Source organism: Tachypleus tridentatus, chromosome 13, assembly GCF_004210375.1.
Source record: "Tachypleus tridentatus isolate NWPU-2018 chromosome 13, ASM421037v1, whole genome shotgun sequence".
Taxonomy (NCBI): Eukaryota; Metazoa; Arthropoda; class Merostomata; order Xiphosura; family Limulidae; genus Tachypleus; species Tachypleus tridentatus.
The window spans coordinates 122,882,027-122,907,890 of NC_134837.1; the positions used below are offsets into that span (position 1 = coordinate 122,882,027).

General features: G+C 34.2%; 2 protein-coding genes across 7 annotated transcripts; one reads left to right on the forward strand and one right to left on the reverse strand.

The window, feature by feature from the left end:
• Positions 1–16,373, forward strand: LOC143237531 (uncharacterized). The gene is made up of 6 exons (XM_076476912.1): positions 1–1,725; positions 2,276–2,430; positions 2,770–2,882; positions 8,103–8,249; positions 8,411–8,472; positions 9,120–16,373. The coding sequence occupies exons 1-6, from the start codon at positions 992–994 to the stop codon at positions 9,637–9,639; spliced, it is 1,731 nt and encodes a 576-aa protein (XP_076333027.1). The 5' UTR covers positions 1–991; the 3' UTR covers positions 9,640–16,373.
• On the reverse strand, positions 8,560–25,857 carry LOC143237532 (reactive oxygen species modulator 1-like). Of its 6 annotated transcripts, none has more exons than XM_076476916.1 (3): positions 25,639–25,857; positions 23,094–23,228; positions 8,560–11,232 (listed from the first exon to the last, which is right to left on the reverse strand). In XM_076476916.1, the coding sequence occupies exons 2-3, from the start codon at positions 23,222–23,224 to the stop codon at positions 11,073–11,075; spliced, it is 291 nt and encodes a 96-aa protein (XP_076333031.1). In that variant the 5' UTR covers positions 23,225–23,228; positions 25,639–25,857; the 3' UTR covers positions 8,560–11,072. The 6 variants fall into 6 exon arrangements, with proteins under 6 accessions (XP_076333031.1, XP_076333030.1, XP_076333028.1 ...); XM_076476915.1 differs by having other exon boundaries at positions 25,650–25,823; XM_076476913.1 differs by lacking the exon at positions 25,639–25,857 and adding an exon at positions 24,805–25,008.
• Between the last annotated feature and the right edge of the window lie 7 nt (positions 25,858–25,864).

Here is a 25,864-nt window from a genome sequence, read left to right on the forward strand (position 1 = left end):
ACTGTTATGTCCACCGAGAAGAATTGAACCGCTGATTTTAGGAATGTAAATCCGTATACTTAATGCTATCTCAGCGGGGGACATTTGTAGTTGAACTTGTAGATAAAAAAATGTAGTTATTCTTAAATTTGTAATTTCAGTATGAAACTTTGCTTACCTATAAAAAGGAACAATCAATTTTAATGGGTATATATCAACGGTGTATGTTTTATGGGAGGGGAGGTGAAGAGTTCAACTTTGTGAGAAAGAAACTTGCGTGTTAGTGCTGGAACAAAGTACAAAGGATAGCTGTTATTTATTAGAATATTCTGTAACGTGATGAAGAGTGAGGTAGTTAAAACAGATGCTATATGATCTATTGAGAAGGTTGAAGTTACGAATAAGGTTGCGTTTAAAGGAATTCGGAATAATACCGTCGAGTCGAGTATGCAGTGACTTAACAATTCCTAACAACTTAATGAAATTAAATATGGTAACTCGTGGTTAGCCAAACTGATCATATACTATTATACGGTGAATTTTAGTATGTTCCCTTATTTCGGTGCAATTATGATGACTTAATCTCTACCTGCCCACTTCCCCTCTTTTGTCTAGTCTGACCTACCTAAGACCACGTGCCCAATATCCGTTGCAGGTGTCGTCCACTGGAGGTCAGTTAGGTCACTGTCCACTAGGAGTAAAGATTGTGAAAGTAAATATCTCAGTAATCAAGGGTTAGATATTTAATTATTTCTTACACATCGTTGGTCGTTCACGATTGTAAATCGGGGTTGTGAAGTTTACTCGGACCAAAGGTGTTTTGAGATTTTATGAAGATTTCTACAAGTCTGAAGTGAGTCATTTCTCCTAGTAAAAAAGGGAAAGTGACGGATTGCTTTCCTAGCAACTGACTATGTGGAAAGAAGACAACTTCGCCTAAACTTGTCGACCTCGTAGTTTCGAGATATTCCAGGCGTTTGTATATGTGCGTGTCCGTACGACATCTGCCACGATGAATTCATTAAATTCGTGTAATTACTGGTTTCCACCACTTCACCAGAATATCCAGTTTCCATCTTGTCAATACCAGACTAGGAAATGTGAATACACGGGTAGTAATTTGATAAGTGACACCTTAAACAACGATAGAACGAGGGCTAATGAAACTGGACTTTCGATAACAAGTTTGAACCAGCAAATAAATAATGGTAGCGTGATCTCAGGCTTAGCCTCGGCTAAGACACATTTTAATTCCCCGGGACCTAACATTAAATACTTAATGCAAATGCCTGAATATTCGAACGGTTTGACTGGGTTTTGTGACAACTACTATGGAGGATTTCAGTCCCCGTCCACAACTTATCCTGAATCAAGCTTGTTTATCTATTCAGGTCCTTATTCTGTACCGAAACCAAGAATGGACGGAAGGACTAACACCCAAACTTATCTTTCGCGCTCTGGGGTCAACAGTATTCAAGAATACGGTTCTGAAAGCTCCAGTATGTCCATTGGTCTTCCTGTTTGTGCTAAATCATCATCTAGTTCTACTTCCAGATGCACAGGACCCGTTGATCTCTGTCGTCCAGAAAACTTACAAAATTCTAGTCCGCTGATGAATTTGAACTGGTGTAGTTCCCAGCTTCCTGACCCACGGTTACAGACAATTTATATCACTTTGGTGCATCGAGAACTTTGGCTTAAGTTTCACCAGCACACAACGGAGATGATCATCACAAAACACGGAAGGTAAGGTGCAAATATACGTTCTACATATATGGCTGCTGGTTAATACCGTAATGATACACAGTGCTTTCTCCACTAGGGCGTGTTAATATTCTCATAATACCTTTATTCGAAGTAGAGTTTCCTTTTCACTCGTATGTTTTTAAGTTAGCATCTCGAAGAATAAAGTTATTGTGACAACTGTTTTTTTTTAAATTTGGCGAGTCCCACGATTTAGGGTTATAGTACCACATCGACACCATCTGGTTATCTTGAATATGTATATATATATGTATGTTTATTTCTCAGAGACCCTATTCATTTAAGTTTTAGTCCCTAAGTTATAGCACGTGCACCATGAAATTTCGCTTCCCAAATGAAAATGCTTGCGAGCATTCTGTAAAAAAAATGGCTGTAAAATAGCAATTATAACGAACGTTCGTACAGCCTTCTCAGTTAAGAATTACAAAACATGGTTTTTAAAATACAGGCCTGATCAAGTCAGTGTGCGAACATGAGTGTATGTATATGATTTTGTTTATTTATTTTTAAATAATTATACTTACATTATTAGGAGGATGTTCCCTGTAATAAGTGTACGATTCACGGGATTGGATCCAAAGAAATATTACAGAGTTTATTTGGACTTCCTTTTGGCGGATTGCTACACTTGGAAATTCAACAAAACACACTGGATACCTGTAGGCCCCACTGAACCACAGCCACGACGTGAGTATTGTACGTTATTTATTGGGTCAAATAGTTCTTAGAGGTTGCTGGTGTTGTTCAGTTCAATGTATACATATCGATTTCCATTAATGAAACGTAATTTGTATACGATCAGTAGAGATTAAATAAGGTATATATTAACTAGAGAACTCTGTATAATTTGTACAGTTACTAGTGATTAAGTAAGGTATATTTTGACCAGTAAACTCTGTATTCAATCACTACTGACTAAGTAAGGTATATTTTGACCAGTGAACCCTGTATACAGTCACTACTGACTAAATAAGGTATATTTTGACTCTGTAGTTTGTTATTAATTCAAACTTTATTTCGTTTTAGAAATGAAGTACGAACATTCAGAATCACCGGCCACTGGTCATTTCTGGATGTCCAGTGACGTCGTTTTCACTAAGCTCAAGCTGACCAATAATAAAGATTCGCCTGAAGGAAATGTAAGTTTCATAACTGATGCAACTTAGAATTATGCTTTAAAACGTTTATACAGTTTAAGTTGTACAGGTGGTTTTATCCACACTCGAAGATATAAATCGGAAAACTAGTAACAGAGTGTCGGTATGAGAAAGAAAATATTGAATGATTAGGAGATCGGACAATCTCCGGTGGGGTAAATAGTTCATAGAATTAAAAAATAAAACTATTCATGGGCCTCACTGCATGCCTTATTTCCCATTAAACCCTATCATGTATTTTGAATGAATGGTGAACGAGTACAACATTATTTTTGTGTAAATTAACTTAAGTTCTTGGAATTCTGTGGCCATATAAAGTTAAAGACGGGTAATAAATATAATAAACGTCAGATTGAAAAGGGAAAAATTCTGCACTTTTTTGTGTGGAATAAGTATATTGTATGAATATTATTAGTATATAGATATAAGCTGTACAACGTATCTTGGAACGGCTGGCATGGGTATTAAAACTTTTATTGATAAGCAGAGATCAACGTTTCGATCTTCCTAGGTCATTTTCAGATTAAGAAAGAGAGAGTTTGCAACTGACCGTTGCTGGGCACAAGTCTTATGATCGAGAGTATAAACGGGTATGGGATTGTAAGGAACGTTGCAGTTAGGTGTTAGGTTATTAATTAGTATCGGTATAAAGGGTTTCCTTTATATTGGTTTAATTTTGGTTTTAGTTGTTAAATAAGTAAGGCTTCTTTGATTTTGCGTTTGTTTATATTTGTTTCCCTCCTTAGTATCTGAGTGTTTATATGGTTATGTTGTGTGCATTTGATCTACAGTGTTCAAAAATGTGTGGTGTTTTTTTTTTGTGTGTTCTTTTTAATCTGGTTTCCATTTTTCTGCTTGTTTCTCCAACATAGAAGCCGTGGCAGTTGTTGCATTGTATTTTATAAATTATGTTGGTATTGTGTTTTTGTCAGTGTAGTTTTCACATAGTATGGACTTCAGTTTTGTACCTGGTTTCTGAATAAATTTGGTGTTTACTGGAATGTTGTGTTTTGTTATTGGTTTTTTCCAAACATTGGTTACTTTTTCGTTGATGTCGGGAACATATGGTACGCAGCAGTATAAAGATTTGCAGTTTGTTGTATCTTGGGATTTTTTATTGTTTATTTGTTGTTGGTCTAGGTGTGTGCGTATAATTTAGTTTATATAACAACTAAAACCAAAATTAAACCAATATAAGGGAACACCTTTATACCTATACTAATTAATAACATAACACCTAACTGCATCGCTCTTTACAATCCCATACCCGTTTATACTCTCGTCTCTAAGACTTGTGCCTGGCAACGGTCAGTTGCAAGCTCTCTCTTTCTTAACCTGAAGATTACTTAGGAAGGTCGAAACGTTGTTCTCTGCTTATCAATAAAAGTGTTAATACTCATACCAGCCGTTCTGAGTTAGATTTTTATTTCAAGTGGATTTCTCGTCACCAAGAATAAGCTGTACAACATTAATTAAGCATTGATGACCCCTCAGTTTGCCCCTTCCACCTCATTTCCTATTTTAGGCCGATACATCCGGGCCATTTTAAGCCTTGACAAATGTTACTAATGCTACCATAATATTATGTGAACTAATGAATAACACCGGCTGGCTCCCACTTTTCATCAAAGTTAAACGTTTAAGACATCCGCAGCTTACATGGTTCCAATATCTGTCTAGCGGCGCTTTCGTAAATCAAACCTTCATTGTAGTGCTCGATATTAATTGACATATAATGAGACTTTAAAACAGGTGTAAATACACTTCAAATGTGTATTCCACAAAGCGGAAGAGGAAAACAAACCTCTCTTAATGGTCATATCTAGTAATCTGAAGCGCTGTCCTTAAACGGGTCAATAGTGACCTTTGCATTTTTTTGTTTCGTGTAACCGTGTTTGATCCTAATGAAACAAGGCCACTTTTTTTCAAAACGTTCGGTTATGAAGTTTTATATTTTTGCCTTTTAAAATGTATATCTTTCAACCTACGGGGTTCTATTGACATCATGAATTTAATAGGTAAAAAGTTTTTATCAACTGAATTTTCTTGAACTTTTTCCTGAAATCTGACGGCCCGGATTATCAAAACATTTTTATATTATACATATGTGATTTGGCGGTTTTACCGTTTCAAACCGTAAATTGTTCCATACATGACACACAAAGCTTACACCCTTGTGCAAATTAATTGAAACAAATGGTCATTTTACAATATTTTCAGCATGGCGGCCGGTGTAGGCTCGCTGGACCCGTTGATTTCCTTTAATAGTCATTTTTTCACAGACAGCGTCATTAGCTGTGTTTTGCAGTACGGTCGATCTATTTTTGGGATATATGACGAAATTTTGAGGAATATTAATTACATCATTTGAAATTGCGTTAGAAGGGCAAGGATCAGTAAAAAAACAACTTCTTACCAACTCAATGAAGAAAAAACGGTATCAATGGGGTCTGAAATACAAGAACTGAACGCAAGAACAATGGAAGAATGTGTTATTCAGTGACGAGACTCATTTCTTCGTACAGGGTCAAAGAAGTCTGCATGTTCGCAGATCTCGAGGTGAGAAACTTCTAGAATCTCGCATCAATCAGTTCGTAAAACATCCCTTGAAGAAGATGTTTTGGGGCTTTTTCAGCTACTATGTCGTCGGAGACTTACATATCGTAGAAGGTATGATGCGAGAACTACAGTACATCGAAGTTTTGCAGAGAAGAGTCATTCCAGAATTGAAAAAGAGATTTCCAGATGGATCTAGCATTTTTCAGCAAGATCTGGCTTCGTGCCACACATCGAAACTTGTGAATAATTTTATGACTAAAACGCGAATAAAGGTGCTGGACTGGCCTAGAAACTCCGGATTTAAATCCTATTGAAAATCTTTGGGCGATTTGTAAAGAAAGACTTCGGGGAAAAGACTGTACTACGAAAGATAACCTAATTGAGGTGTGGTAACGCGATCCAAAAATTAGTAAAGATTGCAGTCTACTCGTGGACTCGATGCCAAAGCGGATTATTGATCTTGTGAAAAATAAAGGCGGTCATATCATGTATTGATTTGTGAGTAATTTTCGGATTCTCAGAAAGAAATCGCAAAAAATTGAAAAAATCGTAATTTTCCGTCTTGTTTCAAGTAATTTGCACAAGGGTGATTATAATTTGTACAAAATCGCTTGTGATTAAAAACGTACAGTGAACTCTTAACAACTTGTACACAGGACGCAGTGTAATTAGGTTTATAGGATACAAAAATAAAAGACCTTGACGGGCAGAAAGAAATGGAGAAAGATAAACGAGAACGCCATCATAAAAATCCAGTTCATGCGTTAATCTCTTCAACATTAAGCGAATTTTACATACATTGTTTAAATGCATTAGTTGTACAGTGTTTAATAAATGTATACAAATACTTAGTTTACTCTACATTAAAAACAAAATCCATGCTAATTAATGTTCAAAGTTGAAAATTGTTTTATACTAAGTGATAAAACTACAACTTTTAATATGTAAAAAAAAAAAAATTAACATGGTTAAAATAAGCATAGTTTTATTTCCATGTATATTACCTGTTTAGGCCTACTGTAGACGCGACTTCCATTTCTAATTATAGTGATTATCTTACAAATTCCATCCAATCAGCAATACAACTGTAATGAATGAGTAGTTGTTTTATTATAACTACGAGTATTAAAAACAAACACAATACAAATTATCATGACAATTGCGTTATTATTTCAGCTATGTTTACCCTGACTATTTAAGCTAGTTAAACTCCATTTCAGTATTACCCATTTACGGTTATGAGCCTTTAGGGTACACATACAAACACACACAAAAATTAATAATAAAGTTACTTGCCACCAGAGGAATTTTCAGTAAATCGTAAAATAATAAAATATAAGAATACTGAGAAGTAAAATGTTAATAATTTGAGGTCAAACGTTTTGTTTGAGAAATAACATGCTAGTTATATTACTTGAACTTACATAAAGTATGAATATAAAAAGAAGTAAACACTAACGTTTCTGATGTACGTATAGATAAATGTCAGTTGTCTTAAACTTGGCAATAAGGAGATTATAGGTAAAATTACAATAGGCTATTGCAAGCTATAGATTAAGACGTTCGCACATAGTCGCCTTATTTGTATGATATTAATAATTTGGATTTTATCAACTGATAAAGCTAAAAAAAAACATATTATGACCTTTAAGGTTTCATCACAATTACAATTCCTGAGTATAAGTATTTCCAGTTGAAATATAGGGTAGTCCAAAAGTAGCTTTGCTCTCACTCTGTCGGGACGTTATAGTATGAAGCCATCATAGAATTCTAGTGACCTGAACAGTAAATCTTTCCATCCGTTGTCTAGTTTGAATGAAATAGAATTCTGGTAACCTGTACAATAAATCTTTATGATTGATATATCTTGGATAACTTAGAATTGAATAGACTCTGTAGAATATATTAATGTGTAGTTTAGCTTAGTATATGGATTTAGGACTAAACTACATCTAAGCTGGATGAATATTACTCTAATTACCGCCCATATATTAACATTTCAATGAGCCCATCTGATAGATAAATACATTATAAGCTACAACTCTCTTGCTGATCTGTTACACTGAGTAAGTACGCTTTCTCAGTTTATTGTACAAGATAGGCTTTCCTGATTTATGCAAGTTACTTTCGAACGAAATAATTACCTTACTATTGAAAATCGTTAATAATCATAAAAGCTATAGTCCATAATTATCTTCGTAACCGAAGGTTGACGGAGGTTATATTTTCACCTTGTGTGACTGTGTTTCTTATCAGGATTTCTCAAAAACAGGTAAATGAATTTGGATAAATGTTAGTATACATTTGAACTAGGACTCAATATGAAAGCGAATAATTTTTGAAAGGTCAAGGTCACTAAACTAAAAAAGAAAATCCTTATCTGTTAACACCATTTATACTCTATAACTCAGTGAAAAATAATCGGATTTTGGTGAAACTTTGTGGAAACGTCTATAATATTATTGCTCATTAGCCTGCTGAGAAAAAATTCCATGTTCTTTGATATCAAAGGAAATAGAAACCTTTTTCGTTTTTTTTAGAACCAATTATAACTAGTGGTGTATGGTGTAGAGGTATCCACTTTAGTCAGTTTTCCTCTAGTCACAACTGTTTTATCCTATAACAGAATTTACCTTTTTTTAGATTATACTGACGTCACATCATCGTTACCAGCCAAGAGTTAACATTGTAGAAAGTACACCAGATGGCACTACAGTACCGTCAACGCTGATGAGTCACTTCTTTCCTGAAACGCAGTTTATTGCAGTTACAGCCTATCAGAACACTGATGTAAGTTCAAACCAGCTTTCAGTTATTAATCAGTATTTCTGGGACACTAAACCTAACATTTTTTAAAGGTAATTCATTTTCAAATTGATTAACTTGGTAGAAAACATTTAATAAATTTTATTTTAGAAATTGACAAAGAATTCATAACTTTTTTTCTTTAGATAACTCAGCTAAAGATTGACCATAATCCATTTGCTAAAGGATTTCGTGACTGTTTTAACAAGTAAGTATAATACGACACTGTTCCATTTTGTCTCAAACTGTATTGCAGAGACGCTAGTAAAACAATATAATCTACGTCAGCAGTGGTGGAGGATATTGAACAATGTATTTTATTCAACAAGTGTTAAAAAAAATCCTTTACAATACAACAGTGGATTAAAAACAACCAATGAACATTAAAACAGTTAATATTAAGGCGAGTTTTACAAGCACAAAGGTCGAACACCCTTGCTTCAAGTCACAAGTTAAGTAACAAATAACCATTTTCTGTATGTAGGTATTCCTTGTGTTGTGTTAAAAAATAGGATCATCCCTTTTTGTTTGGATTTAATGTTACACAAGAAGTTAATCAGTTAGAACCAGAGTTTCGGTAATAAGTCTGAGGCCTCATAATGCTAAAAATGGGTTTTGAAACCTGCAGCAGACAGCTCATCATAAGCAAAATTGAGTTATTTAATTAACTCCTTTCAGGAGACATCAGTATTACACGAGTGGTCTAGTTAACTCCTTTCAGGAGATATCAGTGTTACATAAAATTGTCCAATTAATTCCTTTCAAAATAATTTAAAGTCTGTGCTATAATGGTTGCTATAAAAATAATTATAATACAGCTATGGCTTACTTTTGGTGCTATGCTTCTGCCAACAGGTTTATGACAAATTCCTACTCTCCACAAGGAGTCTCTTCATTCGTATCGTCAGATAAAGAAGAAAATCGTACAGTGGCCAAGGATTCGCCATTTAAAGAGGATGTAAACGTTCCCGATGATGTGAATTCCCCTGACGATGGCCTTTTGAACTTACCTGCAGAAAATTTGAATGAGCAAGAAATAACTCCAACGTTGGCCTCTGGTGCTTATTCAGGAAGTAGCAACACCCTGGATGTAATTGAACAGAGTGTGTGTGAAGACACTTGCCCATTTTGTAACAAATTACTGACAAGTTACTCTAATATTGAAAGTCCATCCGATAAAGAACATTACTCACAGGCATCAAAACGTGCCAGGATGGGAAACAACAGTATTACGAACGAATGTGACAGCTGCTATCAGTGTCTACCACAGGATCGACTGGTCACTTCAACATCGTCTACTCCATCCATTTTGATGAACCCATCATTACAAGAAAGGTTATTCCTTACAAGCAACCACAAAAACGTTGTCCAATAGTAGGTCTTTACTGTACAGATATAGTGTAAACTTTTAAAAGTAAAACGTTGTCCAGTACTACTAGGCCTTCACTGTACAGATGTAGTGTAAAGTTTTAATAGTAAAACGTTGTCCTAAGATATTGCATTAAAGACAGAATTATCTACTATCAATAAAACATGATCCGATAATAATAATAAAAAACCTACAGAAAAGAAACACAAAGACTACACGCTTGACTGAAGGCATCATGTTGTAACAAAACTGACAATTAGTAAATACATAAAATTTCCTAGATTAACGTTTACTCTCTTACTTAAAACGTTTCTGGGTGTTTCGGTGGATCACTTATACCCCATCATTACAGATGGAGAAAGAAATCATCAGAAGAAAAACTTTCGAAAGTCTGTTCCAATGTTTATACATCTGTCTTGCATCATACAAAACTTCGAATGATTAGAAAAATTTTCTTCCAAAAAATAAATTAATGAAACCTTCGAACCATAACTTCTATTCACAGTCAACTTCGAATTAATGATATTTTCAATCTTAGTATTAGAAAACTAAACAAGTTAAAATTATTACAATTTATACTGCAAGGAAAAGGACTGTTCGCCTTATTTTCAGTTAAAGCCAATTTGTTATTTCTCGTTTTTCTACCGCAATTTTTCATTAAGCCTAAGATTGACTTTTCTACGTGTTTAGCCAACAGATGTTAGGCCATCGTTACAATATTTCATAATTACCGCATCTATGTATTAATGTAAATTTTTTTAAGACTAGCCATAGATGTCTAAGTTTGACACCAGATGAAAATGTTTCCTGACATTTAAAGAAGTTGTTAAAAATACTATCCACATATGGAAAAATCGTTCGACATAAAATGTACAAATAGTTTATAATGATCTAAAATTTTGTGCACCCGCGAAATTGTTAGTTTATTACAAAACTTATTGACAGTTCCATCAATCTCAGCAGTAATTGTCTGGTTTAGTTGTAACAACTCAAAGCGTATTATATCACCTTTATCCCACCAAACACAAAACCTTCTCCGGATGTAGGTTCGCTTTTGGCTGTAGTATAGCTAGTTCTCCTGCACTTATCCACTGTCGGCGGGGCTTAATATTTTGATAAGAGTAGTCATTTCTCATCTCCAGTCATCAGGAGGTTCAAAAACGAAGCTAGAAGTTCACGAGAGTGAAGAGAAATGCATATGTTTACTCTTTCTATCAGATTATTAGCTGACAATTCATGTGGTACCCATTTTCCCAACTCTGAAACTCTACCAAGTTGTTGCAAATGTTAATGGACAGTGGAAGGAAAGTTATTGGGCAAATTCTTCAACAGTTACAGCACAATCCTCCTTAAGTGTTGCTAGAAGCAGGTCATTATCAAACTCAAGAGGGCGCCCAATGCGAGCTGCATCTGTCAAACTGCAGTCACCAGTTCTACACTTATTGAGCCATCTTTAACACTTCTTCACATTCAGAATGACTTTGCCATACACCTTTTGAATGCTTCGCGTAGTTTCGGTAACACTTTTCCCACTTTTTGAACTCGTAAAACGTTATATGCCTAATGTGCTCCTCTGACACCTCGCGATTATCGGAGCTTCTAAAATAAATAAAACAAAAACTAGTAAAGAAACGAACTGACTTACACTTAATGCTATCGAGTCATCCTATATGACTTAAATGACTTCGAAAACAACTTCATTTAACCAAGAAATATACATTTAAACTTATCCTATCCCAAAAAACGTTACTTATGAGATGACTCAATATTAAGCCCCAGAGGCGTTGATAGGCGCTGGCACACGGGACAAGTGTCCCAAATCCATTTGATGCTCTTGAAAAACCAGAGTAGAAAATTATAATTGATTTATTGAGACGCCGAAAATACGCACAGATTCTAGGCCCCAACCTTTTAAGCACCTAGCGACATTTCTGATCAACTCTTCCTTATTCCAGCAAATATCTCGAGCTCTATACATATATGTATACACGTAGAAAAAAGTGACATATTAAAAACAAATCTATCAATATAAGCTATTTTCCTGCTTTGATTCTGGTGTACCGAATTCCTATATATATATGGTAAAATCTCTTTAGACACTGCTAACAAATGTAAATTTATTAATTATGTCAACTACAATATTGTGACGTCGAACATTATATACACAAATAGTGGTATACGAGATGCAAAATATCTTAAAGCTTTAAAACTCGTGCATTCTTGCACGTTACGATACAATAAAAAAACAAAACAATACTGAGTACAATTTTCCAGACGATCCAGCACCGGTTTCCAAGTTTATACGAGGGCTTAAAACAAGATCGTAAGCCTAAGCGTCGTATCTATAACTATGCAATTACGCGAACACCCTATAACCAACCAATTAAGGGAAACGTACAATCATAAGCAATTTTAGTCATTGGGTAAAAGTGTACTCATCCGATGACAAAATCGAGTATTTTGAACACTTTCAAATAGCCTATACTTACAGCCAAACACCATAAAAAATAGAAAAACGTGATGTTGCAAAATAAATCTTTTTCTTTTTTTACATCATAATTTTATCTTGGAAAAGCTGAAAAATATAAGAATACGAATAAAACTAGAACGTTTATTCAAATAATATCGTACTGTTTGGTAAAGAATGATTTTAAACTTTTTATTGTTGTCGCTGTAATGTTTTATTTTATGATAATTTTATCCTAAGTATAAACTTTTTAAAAGTTGGCTGTGTAATATCGTGATGAAATATTCAATGTTTGTTACATGAAAGAAGAGAAATTTCACTATAATAATACAGAAATATGGGTCAATCAATATCGATCATATAATCCTAAAGTAGGCTAAACACGTCGAACATACAGGGTGGCTCGTAAGTCCCTACCCATCCATATGTTATAACGTTATATTCAATTACGTATGTATTATAAATTTGGTTTTTATTTTCAGAGAAATATGGCCGATGTAAGCCTATTTACACTTGAAGAGCGTATTGTGACAAGTACGTGGGTACATGAGCGCAAGAATACTGGTGACACCACACAGATACACTGGATACACAAGATATATGGATGGGTAGGGACTTACGGGCCACCCTGTAGTTAAAATAACGTTAATAAGATCGGTGACGCAAAAGTTTTAACTGTAGCTTTACCTTCCAAAATTTAAAATACGAAGGGGAAAAAGGAATTATAATAATAATAATTATGCAATCTAATCATAAAACATTAGTTTTGTTGTGATGGCAGCAAGAACGTGTAACCTAAAATAAAGGGTTAATTCGCTCTTTCCTCAATTCCTATGATCTTTTTAATATAAGCATTCGGTTCTGTTCTTTAGAATACTTGTAGTTTGTTTTTTGAACTTCGCGCAAAGCTGCTCGAGGGCTATCTGCGCTAGCTGTCCTTAATTAAGCAGTGTAAGACCAGAGTGGAGGCAGCTAGTCATCACCACCCACCGCCAACTCTTGGGCTACTCTTTTACTAACGAATAGTGGGATTGGCCGTCACATTATAACGCCTCCACGGCTGAAAGGGCGAGCATGTTTGGTGCGACGGGGATTCGAACCCGTGACCCTCAGATTACGAGTTGAACGCCTTAACCCACCTGGCCATGGCGGGCCCAAATGATTATAGTAAAATGTTTTTTTCAAATTGTATAACAGAAAAAAAACTTTCAGTGAGTAGTTTGTACCAGTTGGTTCTTTTTATCTATATACATCTGCGTTTCAAAAAAAAACGCAGTACTGTCCGATTATTTTTTGTTTTATTAAAATTATTTTCGTATATAACGTAGAATTCTGCTTTAATTAAAGGGACCCCTGAATGTGGTGTAAACAAAAACCGTAAAAAAGGCAACATTCTCCGAATCTGTGACAAAAGTTGCTTAACAGGTGACATTAAAATTCGTGTACTGTTTATTTAAGCGCTTTCCAAAACGTGGGCCACGAAAATAATCTCCTGTCGAGGAGTGGGGAGAGGTACGATTAGGATAAGAGTCAGTAGAGCAGTAATGCAATTTGTTTTAGTAATTTTTAATTGATAAAAAGAACAGTAGTAACTGCTACACGTACAGTGTTTTGATGTATATCTGTGTGTTATATCTCGAAACTTAACTCACTCTTCCATTCGTTACAAAAAAACAAAACAAAAACATTCATTAAAGCGGGGACGTGTTAGATAAATGTTTGGAATACGAGTACGTTAGTCTTCGTAACAACCTGATATACACTGCTGGCCAAAATCTTAAGGCCAATGAACATAAAGAAAAAATATGCATTTTGCGTTGGTAGACTCAACCACTTATTTGAGTAGAGCTTCAAAAGATGAAAATAAGAAAAGGGAAAATAAAAATAAAAACCTATTTCAGCATTTAATAGGAAAATGTGAACACTATAAAATTAGTCTAAATACTAGCTGGTCAAAAGTTTTAAGACCACAATGAAACGAAACGTTTTCGGTATAAACACGTAACGAAATTTAGTCATTTGTGTTCAAGCATTAGCGTTGTCAACATCTCTCACTGACATCTTCTGTGTTACATTGGGTAAAAACATGGCAAAGGCTAAAGGTTGACAGAGTTTGAACGTGGCAGAATCGTCGAGCTGCAAAAGCAAGGTCTCTCTCAACGTGCCATCGCTGGTGACATCGGGCGTAGTAAAACTGCTGTAGCAAGTTTCTTAAAAGACTCAGAGATACGGAACGTGAATTTCAAGTGGTCGGCACAAAAACATTTCGCCGGTGTTGAGCAGGAGGATTCGACGGGTTGTCCGGCAAGACACCAGCCGATCGTCGAGCCAGATTAAGACCCTTACGGACGCAGAATGCAACTCAAGAACAATAAGACGGTATCTACGAGAGAAAGGCTTTAAAAACCGTAAACGTCTTCAAGGCTACGCCTCCTTCCACACGACAAAACAACTCAGTTAAACTTTGCTGAGAAGCACCAAACATGGGACGTAGAAAAGTGGATGAAGGTTTTGTTCTCTGATGAGAAAAAATTTAATCTGGATGGTCCTGACGGCTTCCAACGTTACTGGCACGATAAAGATATCCCACCAGATACATTTTATACACGACACAGTGAAGGAAGTTCCATCGTGATCTGGGGTACTTTCTCCTTCCTTGGAACAATGGAGCTTCAGCAATGGGCGTCAAACAGCAGCTGGCTATAATGGCATGTTGGAGAGAGCATCCTTATTGACTGAAGGCCCTCGCTTGTGTGGAAATGACTGGATCTTTCAGCAGGACAACGCTGCAATCCACAATGCCCGCAGGACAAAGGACATTTCATGGTGAATAACGTGATTCTTTTGGACCATCCAGCGTGTTCGTCCGAACTGAACTCCATTGAAAATAGTTGGGGATGAATGGCAAGGGAAGTTATAGAAATGGATGTCAATTCCAAACAGTGCATAAGACTGGTGAAGCCATCTTCTCCACTTGGAATAACATTCCAGCCAGCCTTCTGCAAACGCTTATATCGACCATGCCAAAGCGAATGTTTGAAGTTATTCGCAATGACGGCCGTGCAACTCACTACTGAGGCCTCTTGTTGGGCATTTCCTACCCTGTTTAGGACTTCTTCTTGGTATGGTCTTAAACTTTTGACCAGCTAATATTTAGGTTAATTTCATAGTGTTCACATTTTCCCTATTAAATGCTGAAACAGGTTTATATTTTTATTTTCCCTTTTCTTATTTTCATCTTTTGAAGCTCTACTCAAATCAGTGGTTGAGTCTAACAACGCAAAATGGATATTTTTTCTTTATGTTCATTGGCCTTAAGATTTTGGCCAGCAGTGTATAAATTTCGCTCTCTTCACACAAATCTAATCTTTCATTCAAATATGCTAACTCGATCCTTCTATGCGTTGATACGCTGTGTAGGCACACCACTCGAACTATCCCTGGGGTAAAGAAACATTAAAAAACCCGAAAATGTGATACTTAAGTACTTTCCATCTTGTATACCACTATAAACTGTACGTAGACCAAAAACAGACTGACTGAATGCGAAGCACTCTGTCAAGTAAAGTATCTCTGAAGTAAACTATCTAATTGGTTTGGCACGTAACTTACAGCTGCACTAAATAAACTAACTTGTACGAAGACAAATATATATCAACATTGTATAACAATATCGGTAAAACGTTAATAACATAAAATATATTCTATTTGTTTCGCTCTGTGTCTTATGTTACACGCGCTCAGTTTTGTCACAGATGTTTGGACTGAAATACTCTTTCCTTATTTACTTTTCTGAAGCAAAAAAAACAACAAACTTCATCACTATTTAATTCTGTATGTAATCTCCTGAGGATAACCTTTTCGTCAAAACTTTAGTTCTAAGACCTCTACAAATATTTTTTGGGCCAAACTAATGTAAGGTTCTGTTCACTATATATCAGTTTGTTTTTTTGTTTTTTATGTTTGCATCTTTCGAATACAGACTGCATTTTCGATAAGTGTATTTCGTTGGATGGTTAGACAAGACCAGAAGATCTATGTACATTGTGGGATGGTTGGATATGACGACAAGAAGATCTGTGTATATTGTGGGATGGTTGGATATGACGACAAGAAAATGTGTGTATATTGTGGGATGGTTGGGTATGACGACAAGAAGATCTGTGTATATTGTGGGATGGTTGGATATGACAAGAAGATTTGTTCTGACATTTTATCCTTTTCAAAACTTGCACACTCCTGTATACGTGTCAAAATAAATTGTTAATATTAACCACGAGTTTACTGTACCTTTACTGCAGCCAAGCTGAAGATATAGTACCGATAAAAAACACAGTAACACCGATAACTAACACTTTGTTTGTTTTTGAATTCCGCGCAAAGCTACACGAGGGGTTTCTGTGCTAGCCATCCCTAATTTAGCAGTGTAGGACTAGAGGGAAGGCAGCTAGTCATCACCACCCAACTAATATTGGGTTTGACCATCACATTATAACGTCCCCACGGCTGAAATGACGAGCATATTTGGTGTGAAGGGGATTCGAACTAATACTTCCAAGGTCCATGGCTTATTTGGTAAAGTATGGTTATATTTGTGTATTAACTTAATTTAACGTTTAACTATATACTTTATTCATAAGAATTAATGTTTATTTCAAATAAAATACAGTGAAGTAATTACACGTAATCCAACGTAATTATCTCTCATCACAGATCTCGGAGTGTAATATTGTACCCTACCCATCTGTATGTTATAATGTTATATTCAATTACGCATGTATTATAAATTTGTTTCTTTTTTTTCAGAGAAATATGGCCGATGTAAGCCCATTTACACTTTAAAATGTCTCACAGAACATGGTGTCGCATAATATTATGCAGCGAGAATGAGGGGCAGCACACAGATACACAAGATACATGGATGGGTAGGGACTGTACAACGTCTAATTTATGACTCTTTATAAGCAAACATTTTGATAAAAGTTAAGACAAAATCTACCTTTACACTCCAGATATTCATTTAACTTTACGGCTTCTTCAGGGTTAATAAACGTATTATTTTATGTTCATCTGGAGTGTAAAAGTCGTTTTTTTTTCTCTCTTAACTTTTAACAAAAAGTGTAAATTCCTGAAGTGCGCACTACAAATTTTGAAAGTCAACAAAAAATTACAATCAAATATCTTTATTACCACTGTTGCAGTAAAAAGATATTTACATTTTTTACTGGAAAGGTACACGATATTTTGACAAAGAGAACATTAATATTTTAAGCTTGTTAATAAACATATTTTGGCTAAAAAAACTGCAGAATTATTTATCCTTAATTCCAATTTAAAAATTGCTAATTTTGGTTTTTTTTAAAAACGCTAACAGGATCGTTTAACATCTTTCACTGCAGCTGTCCTACTATACGTTTCCAGGGAAACAACTTGCACTCGTCTGTTGAACACTTTATACATCTGCTACTCGAGTTCATAAATTTCCAGTATTAACACCTGATAGCTGTTCCTATTGCCATGAACGTACCAAAGGTTCCACCACCTTGTAACATCACTTTCCCTACATTCTGAATTAACTCTCTACCTCGCATTCCGTACCTAAACATCGAATTAAAACAAAACAGGTGAAAATATTTAATAAAAGGAGACAATAACTCCAGGATTATACCTTTTACGACATCATAATTATTGAAAATAATAAATATTCTGATGTTAAGCTTAGTACCAGCAGTTATCAAAACTATACAAGTTTACTATCATCAGTTATTAAAATTATTCTCGTTTAACTTTTATTATTATTATTATCTATCATAACAAATCTATTTCAAAAGTTACTAGCCACGTATAAACATGAACCTACCTTGTAGATGACGTCTGGCGTCATCTATTAACTATTGAATAAACTATATATATACTCAGTGATGTCAAGAAAACCCACTTGCAGAGAAAAATATATATATATATTGAACCTGTATATTTCAACTCGCTTAATTACTCTGAAAATAATCACTTATATGTGTTAGTAGAACTGTTAAGTGGATACAAGAAAGTAAATATAATAGCCAATATCATATGCCTGTGCTACATACAAATATAGCATACCTTAACTGTAGTTAAATAGACAATTACACTAACATTTAAGAGAAAAACGGGGAGTCCGTCATAGTTGACCAATTCCTTTTGATCAAACATCCACTCTCCCAATTAAGCGGGGTGGGATTAGAAAGAGAATACTGGCAAGTCAATTTCAACATGGTTAGAGTATTAGTTTAGGGATATGTGAAGTAAATTTTGTCGATGTCAAGATTGGGTTATGTTTAAAAACTTTGACTTTCAAGAGGTTTTAAAAGGTACAGCACTGCACACTTGCAGAACGTACTTGTAAAGGTAAATTGGACACAATTTGGGGGAGGACTGTGATATTCGATGGTGAATGTGGCAGGTTGGGAGAAGAAATTAAGCTTATAAAACACTTATATTAAGTTATAACTGAATAGTTAGTGGTTGCTATAGGAGAGGAAGAGAATGTGACTGTTTAGTTTACATAAATACAAAATAGTAAGACGGTTAAAGCTACAGAGACCGGTTAAGTTATAGCTATGGAACCAGTCTCTAACAGATTCCATCCTTCTACTGCTTGCAACTAGACTGGTTAAGTTAGAGCTATGGGACCAGTCTCTATCAGATTCCATCCTTCTACTGCTTGCAAATAGACTGGTTAAGTTAGAGCTATGAAACCAGTCTCTAATAGATTCCATCCTTCTGTTTGCAACAAGAAATTAAGAGGTTTAGATAAATGGAGGCTCTTGATAAGTATAAATTTACTTGTATTAGAAAGACTAGGACTTGCTTGTTAGGACTCTCTCTTTAAGTAGATGAACAATGTAACTTATAGCATGAAGCACAGAATGACTTGTTTGTCAGGTGCTGAAACATAATTTTGTGGAGCATGTTGAAAGTTTAGTTACTGGAACTAATGAACATTCTCTTCCTGTAATATACAGAATGGATGACATCAGAAAGTGTAAATCAGAGGAACTGCTTGGAAGATAAAAAGGGCCCTTTCAAGTGTTATGTACAGAAATACTCATGTTATTCTTTAGGGAGTGCCTCTTACAGCTAGATGTGGGAATTTACTCTTTAGTAGAGTCCAAGATTATCAGGGCAGTGTAAGAGTGACAACTGATCTACTTAGACCAATGAGTTTAAATTTTGAAGGTGACACTCCATTTAAGCAGGTTATGTACACAGTATGGTGTTTAGAGAAGTTCTATATAGTTTAAACTAGATTGTCATTAAGGTGAGAAGGCTTAGAAATAAACAAGTGAATACGATAGCTAGGATAACAGGTATACTGAAGAAAAGAAAGATCTTGAGTACAAAAACATAAATAGTAATCTTACATACACATCTCTTAAAGATATTAGAGATTTAAGAATAAGCACAGTTGTTATTATTCTAATGTTAGGAAACAACAAGAACGAGAGCTCTAGTTGAAATGAAAATATAACAATTACTGAAACTTGGTAAGATTTAGAGAACACCAATGATAGGAATTATTTTGAAGTTCTGTGTTATACATTACACTATGTAACAAAATTTTTACTTTTTCTTGTTCCTGGGCAGAAAGTGTTATTTCCCAATTGCTTATGCCTAAAGTAAATGGAAAAGATCTGGGAGCATATAATGAAAATATGATAGGAGACTATATTTGGGGGCTGATAAGTGAAAGTGATTTACATTACAGTCACAAATCTCAAAAAACTACTCACTTCTAAACATTTTGTATAACTTTAGTATAAATACAGGTAAATCTTGATTCATATGTTGTTTTATTCAGACCTTATGTAAATGAAAATGTGCAAATTTGACCATTTTTACATAGAAAATAGGTTAATTTCTAAATTTCATTATTCAGGTCACAAAATCAAAGTTTGAAGGAAATAATGGCCATTTTCTGTACTTTTACAACATAAGCAATTAAGAAATAACACATACTATCCAGGAACAAAAACTGTGTTACACAGTGTTATTGAATAGTGATATACCTTTAAAAGTTCTTAACTGATAATTATTTATAGGTGAAGTCAATAAGAAATGTAAGTCACCTACTAAGACAGGTGAGGTCATATAGAAGCTAGTCACCTGACTAGACAGAAGAAGTCAATGAAATATATGGTAAAAAGTTTAAACAAAATGTACGAGTCTGTTATACACAAAAAATCAAGACATTACAAAACTTTATACTCAAAATATCATGTGAACTGGTGACACCAGCCTGACTCAGACAAGTCAGAATGCAAGGTGACGTTCACGTGAAGAAGATACTTCTGTTCATTGTATACAGTTCGAGTACTGCATAACCTCCAATTGTATCTGGTATTTACCATTGCCTACCACAAACTATCTCAAAATCAGTAATGTAGGACAAAGTGAAGAATTGGTAATTCTAACATTAAACACATAGTACCAAATAGTATTATGACTCTCCTGTACTTGTGCACATAGGATTAAAAGATCAAATGTCACACTTATGTCTTTCGGTGCCAGCTAAAAAAAAAAAAGTTGGAGGGACACCAATGTTACCCCTTTTTTGTCCTCTCTCTCTCTCTCTCTTAAGGGTAATTAAAATTGTTCTAAAGTTGGACTCACTTTTACAGAGGGAAACATTCTAGAGATACTAGTTAAAGAAGTTTTACTGTTAGTTAGTGAAATATGATATAATGAAAACCAACATTAATTTGAGGTAAATGCTGTCTCACTAATCCATTAACTTTGCTCGAATAAGTTACTTGGTATCTGTATAAAAGGAAGACTTGGTGAACTTAGATCTTTCAATAATTTTATCAAGATTTGGGAGAAATCTAGTTAATTGAATTGTAAGACAGTTGGATGGAAGAAAGTAAAACATTATCACTGGAATTCAGTTTAATTGGATTATGTATGTTATCTTCATTCATGTGTTACGTTCTAACATCTGTACACTGTACTTTTGAAGTACATTAGCAGTAAACAGAGTGTGATAATGGGGATAGGAACCTTGAAGGATAAAAAAGGAAGACTCGTATCTGATGATTATACAATGGTTAGATTATCAAATTCTACTTTTTATTCAGTTTTTGCTACTGAAGACTTAAGCTGTATTCCTTATCTTGAACAATTGATAGTTGAAAACAACTGCAAAATTTCTGAGCTTGTTAAAATAAAATCATGAAGTTTAAAGAATGATAAGGCTTCTGGGCCAATTAATATTTCTCTGAAGGTTTTAAAGAAAGTCAAGGATTGGATACGTGAACCACTTTCAACAATTTTATTATTATTTAAGTCCTTGAATAGTGGACAAGTACCAACAGATTTGAAATTAGCTAATATCACTCCAGTCTTTGAGAGGTAACAGAAGTTGTCCCAGTAATTATAGACCTGTTAGTCTTACATTAGTTGTGGGAAAAGGCTGATAAAAACACACTTTGTATAGTTATTTAACAAAGTTTATAATTTTACTGGATAGTCAACTTAGTTTCACTAAGGAAAAATCTTGTCTCATATGTAGACAAGAGTAAGTGTGTGGATTTGATGTATCTGGATTTTCAAAAAGCATTTCATAATGTGCTACCCACATAAAAAACTTGTGAAGAAACTTATTTCTGTTGATATGGAGGATAAGTTAACTGACTGGATAGAATAGTGGTTTGATGGAAGAAAGCAGAGGGTTGTTATAAATGGAGTTCAGTTAAACTAGATTAATGTCACAAGTGATGTGCATCAGGACTCAGTATTAGGATCATTTCCCTTTTTGATTTACATTGGTGATATATATGACGTTATGGCCAATACTTATATTTACAGATGATATCAAGGTCTTGGGTGTTACTGACTGTGAAGAAAATGCTGCTGATTTACAAAAGGTTTTAGATCATTTCATGAATTGGATAAATAAATGGCAGATGGGTTTTAATTATAATAAAGGCAAGATATTTGATGTGGGGTTGTCATAAATTAAATTATATGTATAATTTGAATGGGACTAACCTTAACAGCATCATGAAATAAAAGATTCTTGGTGGATGGTTGATCAGTTTCTTGAGCTATTCAAGCACATTGCTGTTTCTAGTGGTAAGGCAAATAGGATTTTGGATTGTATCAACAGAAATAATGAATACAAGTCTAAAGAGGTCTTAATTTCTTTGTAATACTCATGGGCTTTTACCTCAGGAAAGACATTGAATTGTGGGAAATGGTTCAGAGAAGGGTTACTAGAATGGTACTTGGGATGGAGCAGTTGTCATAAGAGGAGAGATTAAGATCCTTAAAATTTATTTCTTTAAGCAAAACACCAGGTTGGCTCACAAAGGGTATAAGAGATAAAATTAAAGAAATGCATCACATATTTAAGAAATTTAAATTGGCTGGTATTATAGAATATCAAGAAAGTTGGTGAAACAGAAAATCAAGATGTACGAAAAATAAAACAAGAGTTAAAGAGGATCAAATGAAAATGTTTAAGACTGTTAAAGGAATTACAGAACTAGGGGACACAAACAAAGATATAGGCCACCTTCAGCTAAGACAATTTTACTTTTCAAATGAAGTGGCTGGCCTATGAAATGGGTTGCTTTTGGATATTGTGGAATAACTAAAAAGAAAGCTTGATAGATATATGAACGATAAGGGTTGGCTTTTTTTTTTTTTTTTAATAGCTTTAGTTTGGGTTAGAGGACTGGTCAGATGTGAGGACCAACAAGTCCCTCAACATTACATTATGTTACATTTTAACAGCTTTTACACTGTACTGTCTAATACATTCTACTGCATGTTATCTTCTATCATTTGTTACACTGTACAATCTCTTACCTTCTACCATCTAATACATTTTACTACATGTTACCTTCTACCATCTGGTACATTTGGTTGTCTGTTGCATTTTACCATCTGGTACATTTCTCCAACTGACTTGTTTAATGAATACATAAAAAACGATGAAAAATTATCTTGCCTTAAAGCTGAAAATCCACCAAACAATGCCCCAGATGCAAGCCCCACACAAAAGCCAAGAGTGAAACCCATCTTCACTCGATCCCAGCAAGACGGCCCCCTCTGGTACTGACCTGAAACTGGAACTGGCATGTTGCTAAAAACAAAACCATAAAGTTCATACAAATAATAACAATACAGTAAAACACTCATTTTTTCTACCTTTGTACTTTCATAACATGCCATCATTGTGTAAAGTTTGAAGACAATATTTGTAATGTACTCAATAAATAACACTTTTTGGACAGCAAGGAATCTTAATTAATCTTTTTTCAAGACTGACCTTTCACACCCAAAACTGAGCAAAGTAAAAATTTAAAACAACTCTTTCTTTTTTTTTGACTCCTCCCTTCACAAACCTCCATTTAAAACAAGTGTTGGACATCATTACTAATTCAGTGGCAACTCACTCTGCAAGCCAATCACCCTCTTAGAAAAATAAAACTATCTTAGCTGGAGTCCAGCCATTCTTTTCCAAATCTTAAATTTCTCTCATCCTATTATATTTAAAATACAGCACGAACAAATTAGAGATATTTAATCCAATGACCCCCAGAGTATCTTCAAAATTCAGTACGATCATTTCTTACCTTTCTCTTCTTCAAAAGTAACAAGTCATAAGATCCTACCCTAATACTATAGTGACCCTTTTACCCCTGGGAATCATTGAAGTAATATTCTTCTGAACTCTTTCCAACAAGTCAATATCCTTTTCAGATAAAGAGACCAAATGTACACAGTATTCCAAGCAAGGCTTAACTACTGATTTATACCTCTTTTGACTTGTAATCAGTATGTTATTTAAAATATTTTAAAATTCTATTAGTGTTACCAATAGCAACAAAACACTGTTTTGATGGCAAAAGTGACTGATCCACCATTATATCAAGATCATTTTTTTCAGTCATGCTGTTGACTCAGTTCTAACCCTGCATTAAACATGAATCAAATTACAACAACCTAAATGCATTATCTTTGCACTTACTATAAGTTATAATTAAAGATTATTGAAAAAATATTTGTCCAACGTATAAACTGATTCAAGAAATTCTTCAGTACAGTTAGAAATACCCAAGGTTTTAATATCATCAGAAATCTTTGCCAATTACTTCATGCCCCTCTCAATATCATTTATGTATAAAAAAAGCAGAGTTTCAAGTACTGATTCTTCCGATAGTCCACTAGTAACAAAGGTCCAGTTTTACTGGACTCCACTTGGTAATCTACCTTGCATTCTATCCTTCTTAGGAATTCACCTGTTTTGAATTAAAAGCAATTTATTTTAAAACATTTTAATTTTCCCAATTCGTTAATGACAATTTGTTTTTCATGATCTTAAAAGTAGCTTTCTGAAAATTAGAAGAAAAAAAATATTTATTTTAGTATGTAGCAAAGCATCAAACCTAATTATGCAGTGGCCAATTTTCCCCTGTTTCACACAACTCTTGAAGCCACATCTTCCTTAGTACACAAGAAATACTTATCACAATACAAAATAAAATCGAGTAGAACACAAAACATACTTAAATTTAGTATAAAAACATTAAAACTTATAATCAGCCATCTTGGTATTAAACACATTAAATATAAGTTTTCCGAGTTATTTCTTTAACTGATTATTTTCACTCTACAAATATAAAAGTTAACTTAATGCCTGGGTAACTAGGACTTACTTCTTCATAATTACACAGATGGAGTTGCAAGAGAAGACATGGCACAACTTTATCTAACTTGTCCTCCTTCACATCTTAACTGGTATTAATTAAATGAATTATATATATATATATATATCACATTGCTTCTAGTTTTAGTGGTTTACCTCTTACTTTTATCAATTTAATCACTATTGACTGTAATTTTTATTGAATATTTTTAGTACCTCTTACAGTAGAATTTATTACATAACCACATTTTAAAACTGTCACCATGTAAGTAACTTAAACTTCCATTTAATGATTTATTAATCAAATGACAAAGTATGATAAAACTTGAGTTAATTTTAAGAAGAAGAATGAAATATTCATTTATTGTAATGTTTTGCCATTTTTTTCTTGAAAGGTGTATGAATATGACTTCACTCTGTTAGTCTGTTTTAATTTAAGGACAAAATATAAAATGTACTTTAATATTTTAAAATATATATTGAGTTTCAAAATATGTAAAAGTAATATTAGTATTTTCCCTCTTAATCTTACACCACTGCACTTTGGCTGCAGGAGTACGTATACTTTTCACAAGGATCAGTTAAATCGCAAAGGGTAAAATTGAAGTTAATAGTATTATTAATACGTTTAATAAATTCGTATCAGTAATATAGTCCAAGAAACTGGAACTCGTAGTCATAACTAGTCATCATGTGTATCAGGTTAGTAATAATAGTAGTAGTTTAGTAATATCATAATAAATTAGAATCGAAAATAAGAGCTTTTATACGAAAAAAGAATATATCCTGCTATATAGCTACTTACTGTAAACTAAGATTCTACAATACCAATATTTATACATACTCAATACTCACTTTATACCAAGTCCCACAATAAAAATTATACTTCTTCCAAAAACTCCACAAATATATGTACGAAACGAATTGAGTCTAAGCCTATCGCACTTGCATGATTACTTACTATCGCCCCCTGCTGGTAGAAGTAAAACAATATATACTACTAAATATATATTAGTCCAAGAAGGTGTTAACAAAATTCTTTACAGAAAAACAAAGCACATATCCTAAAA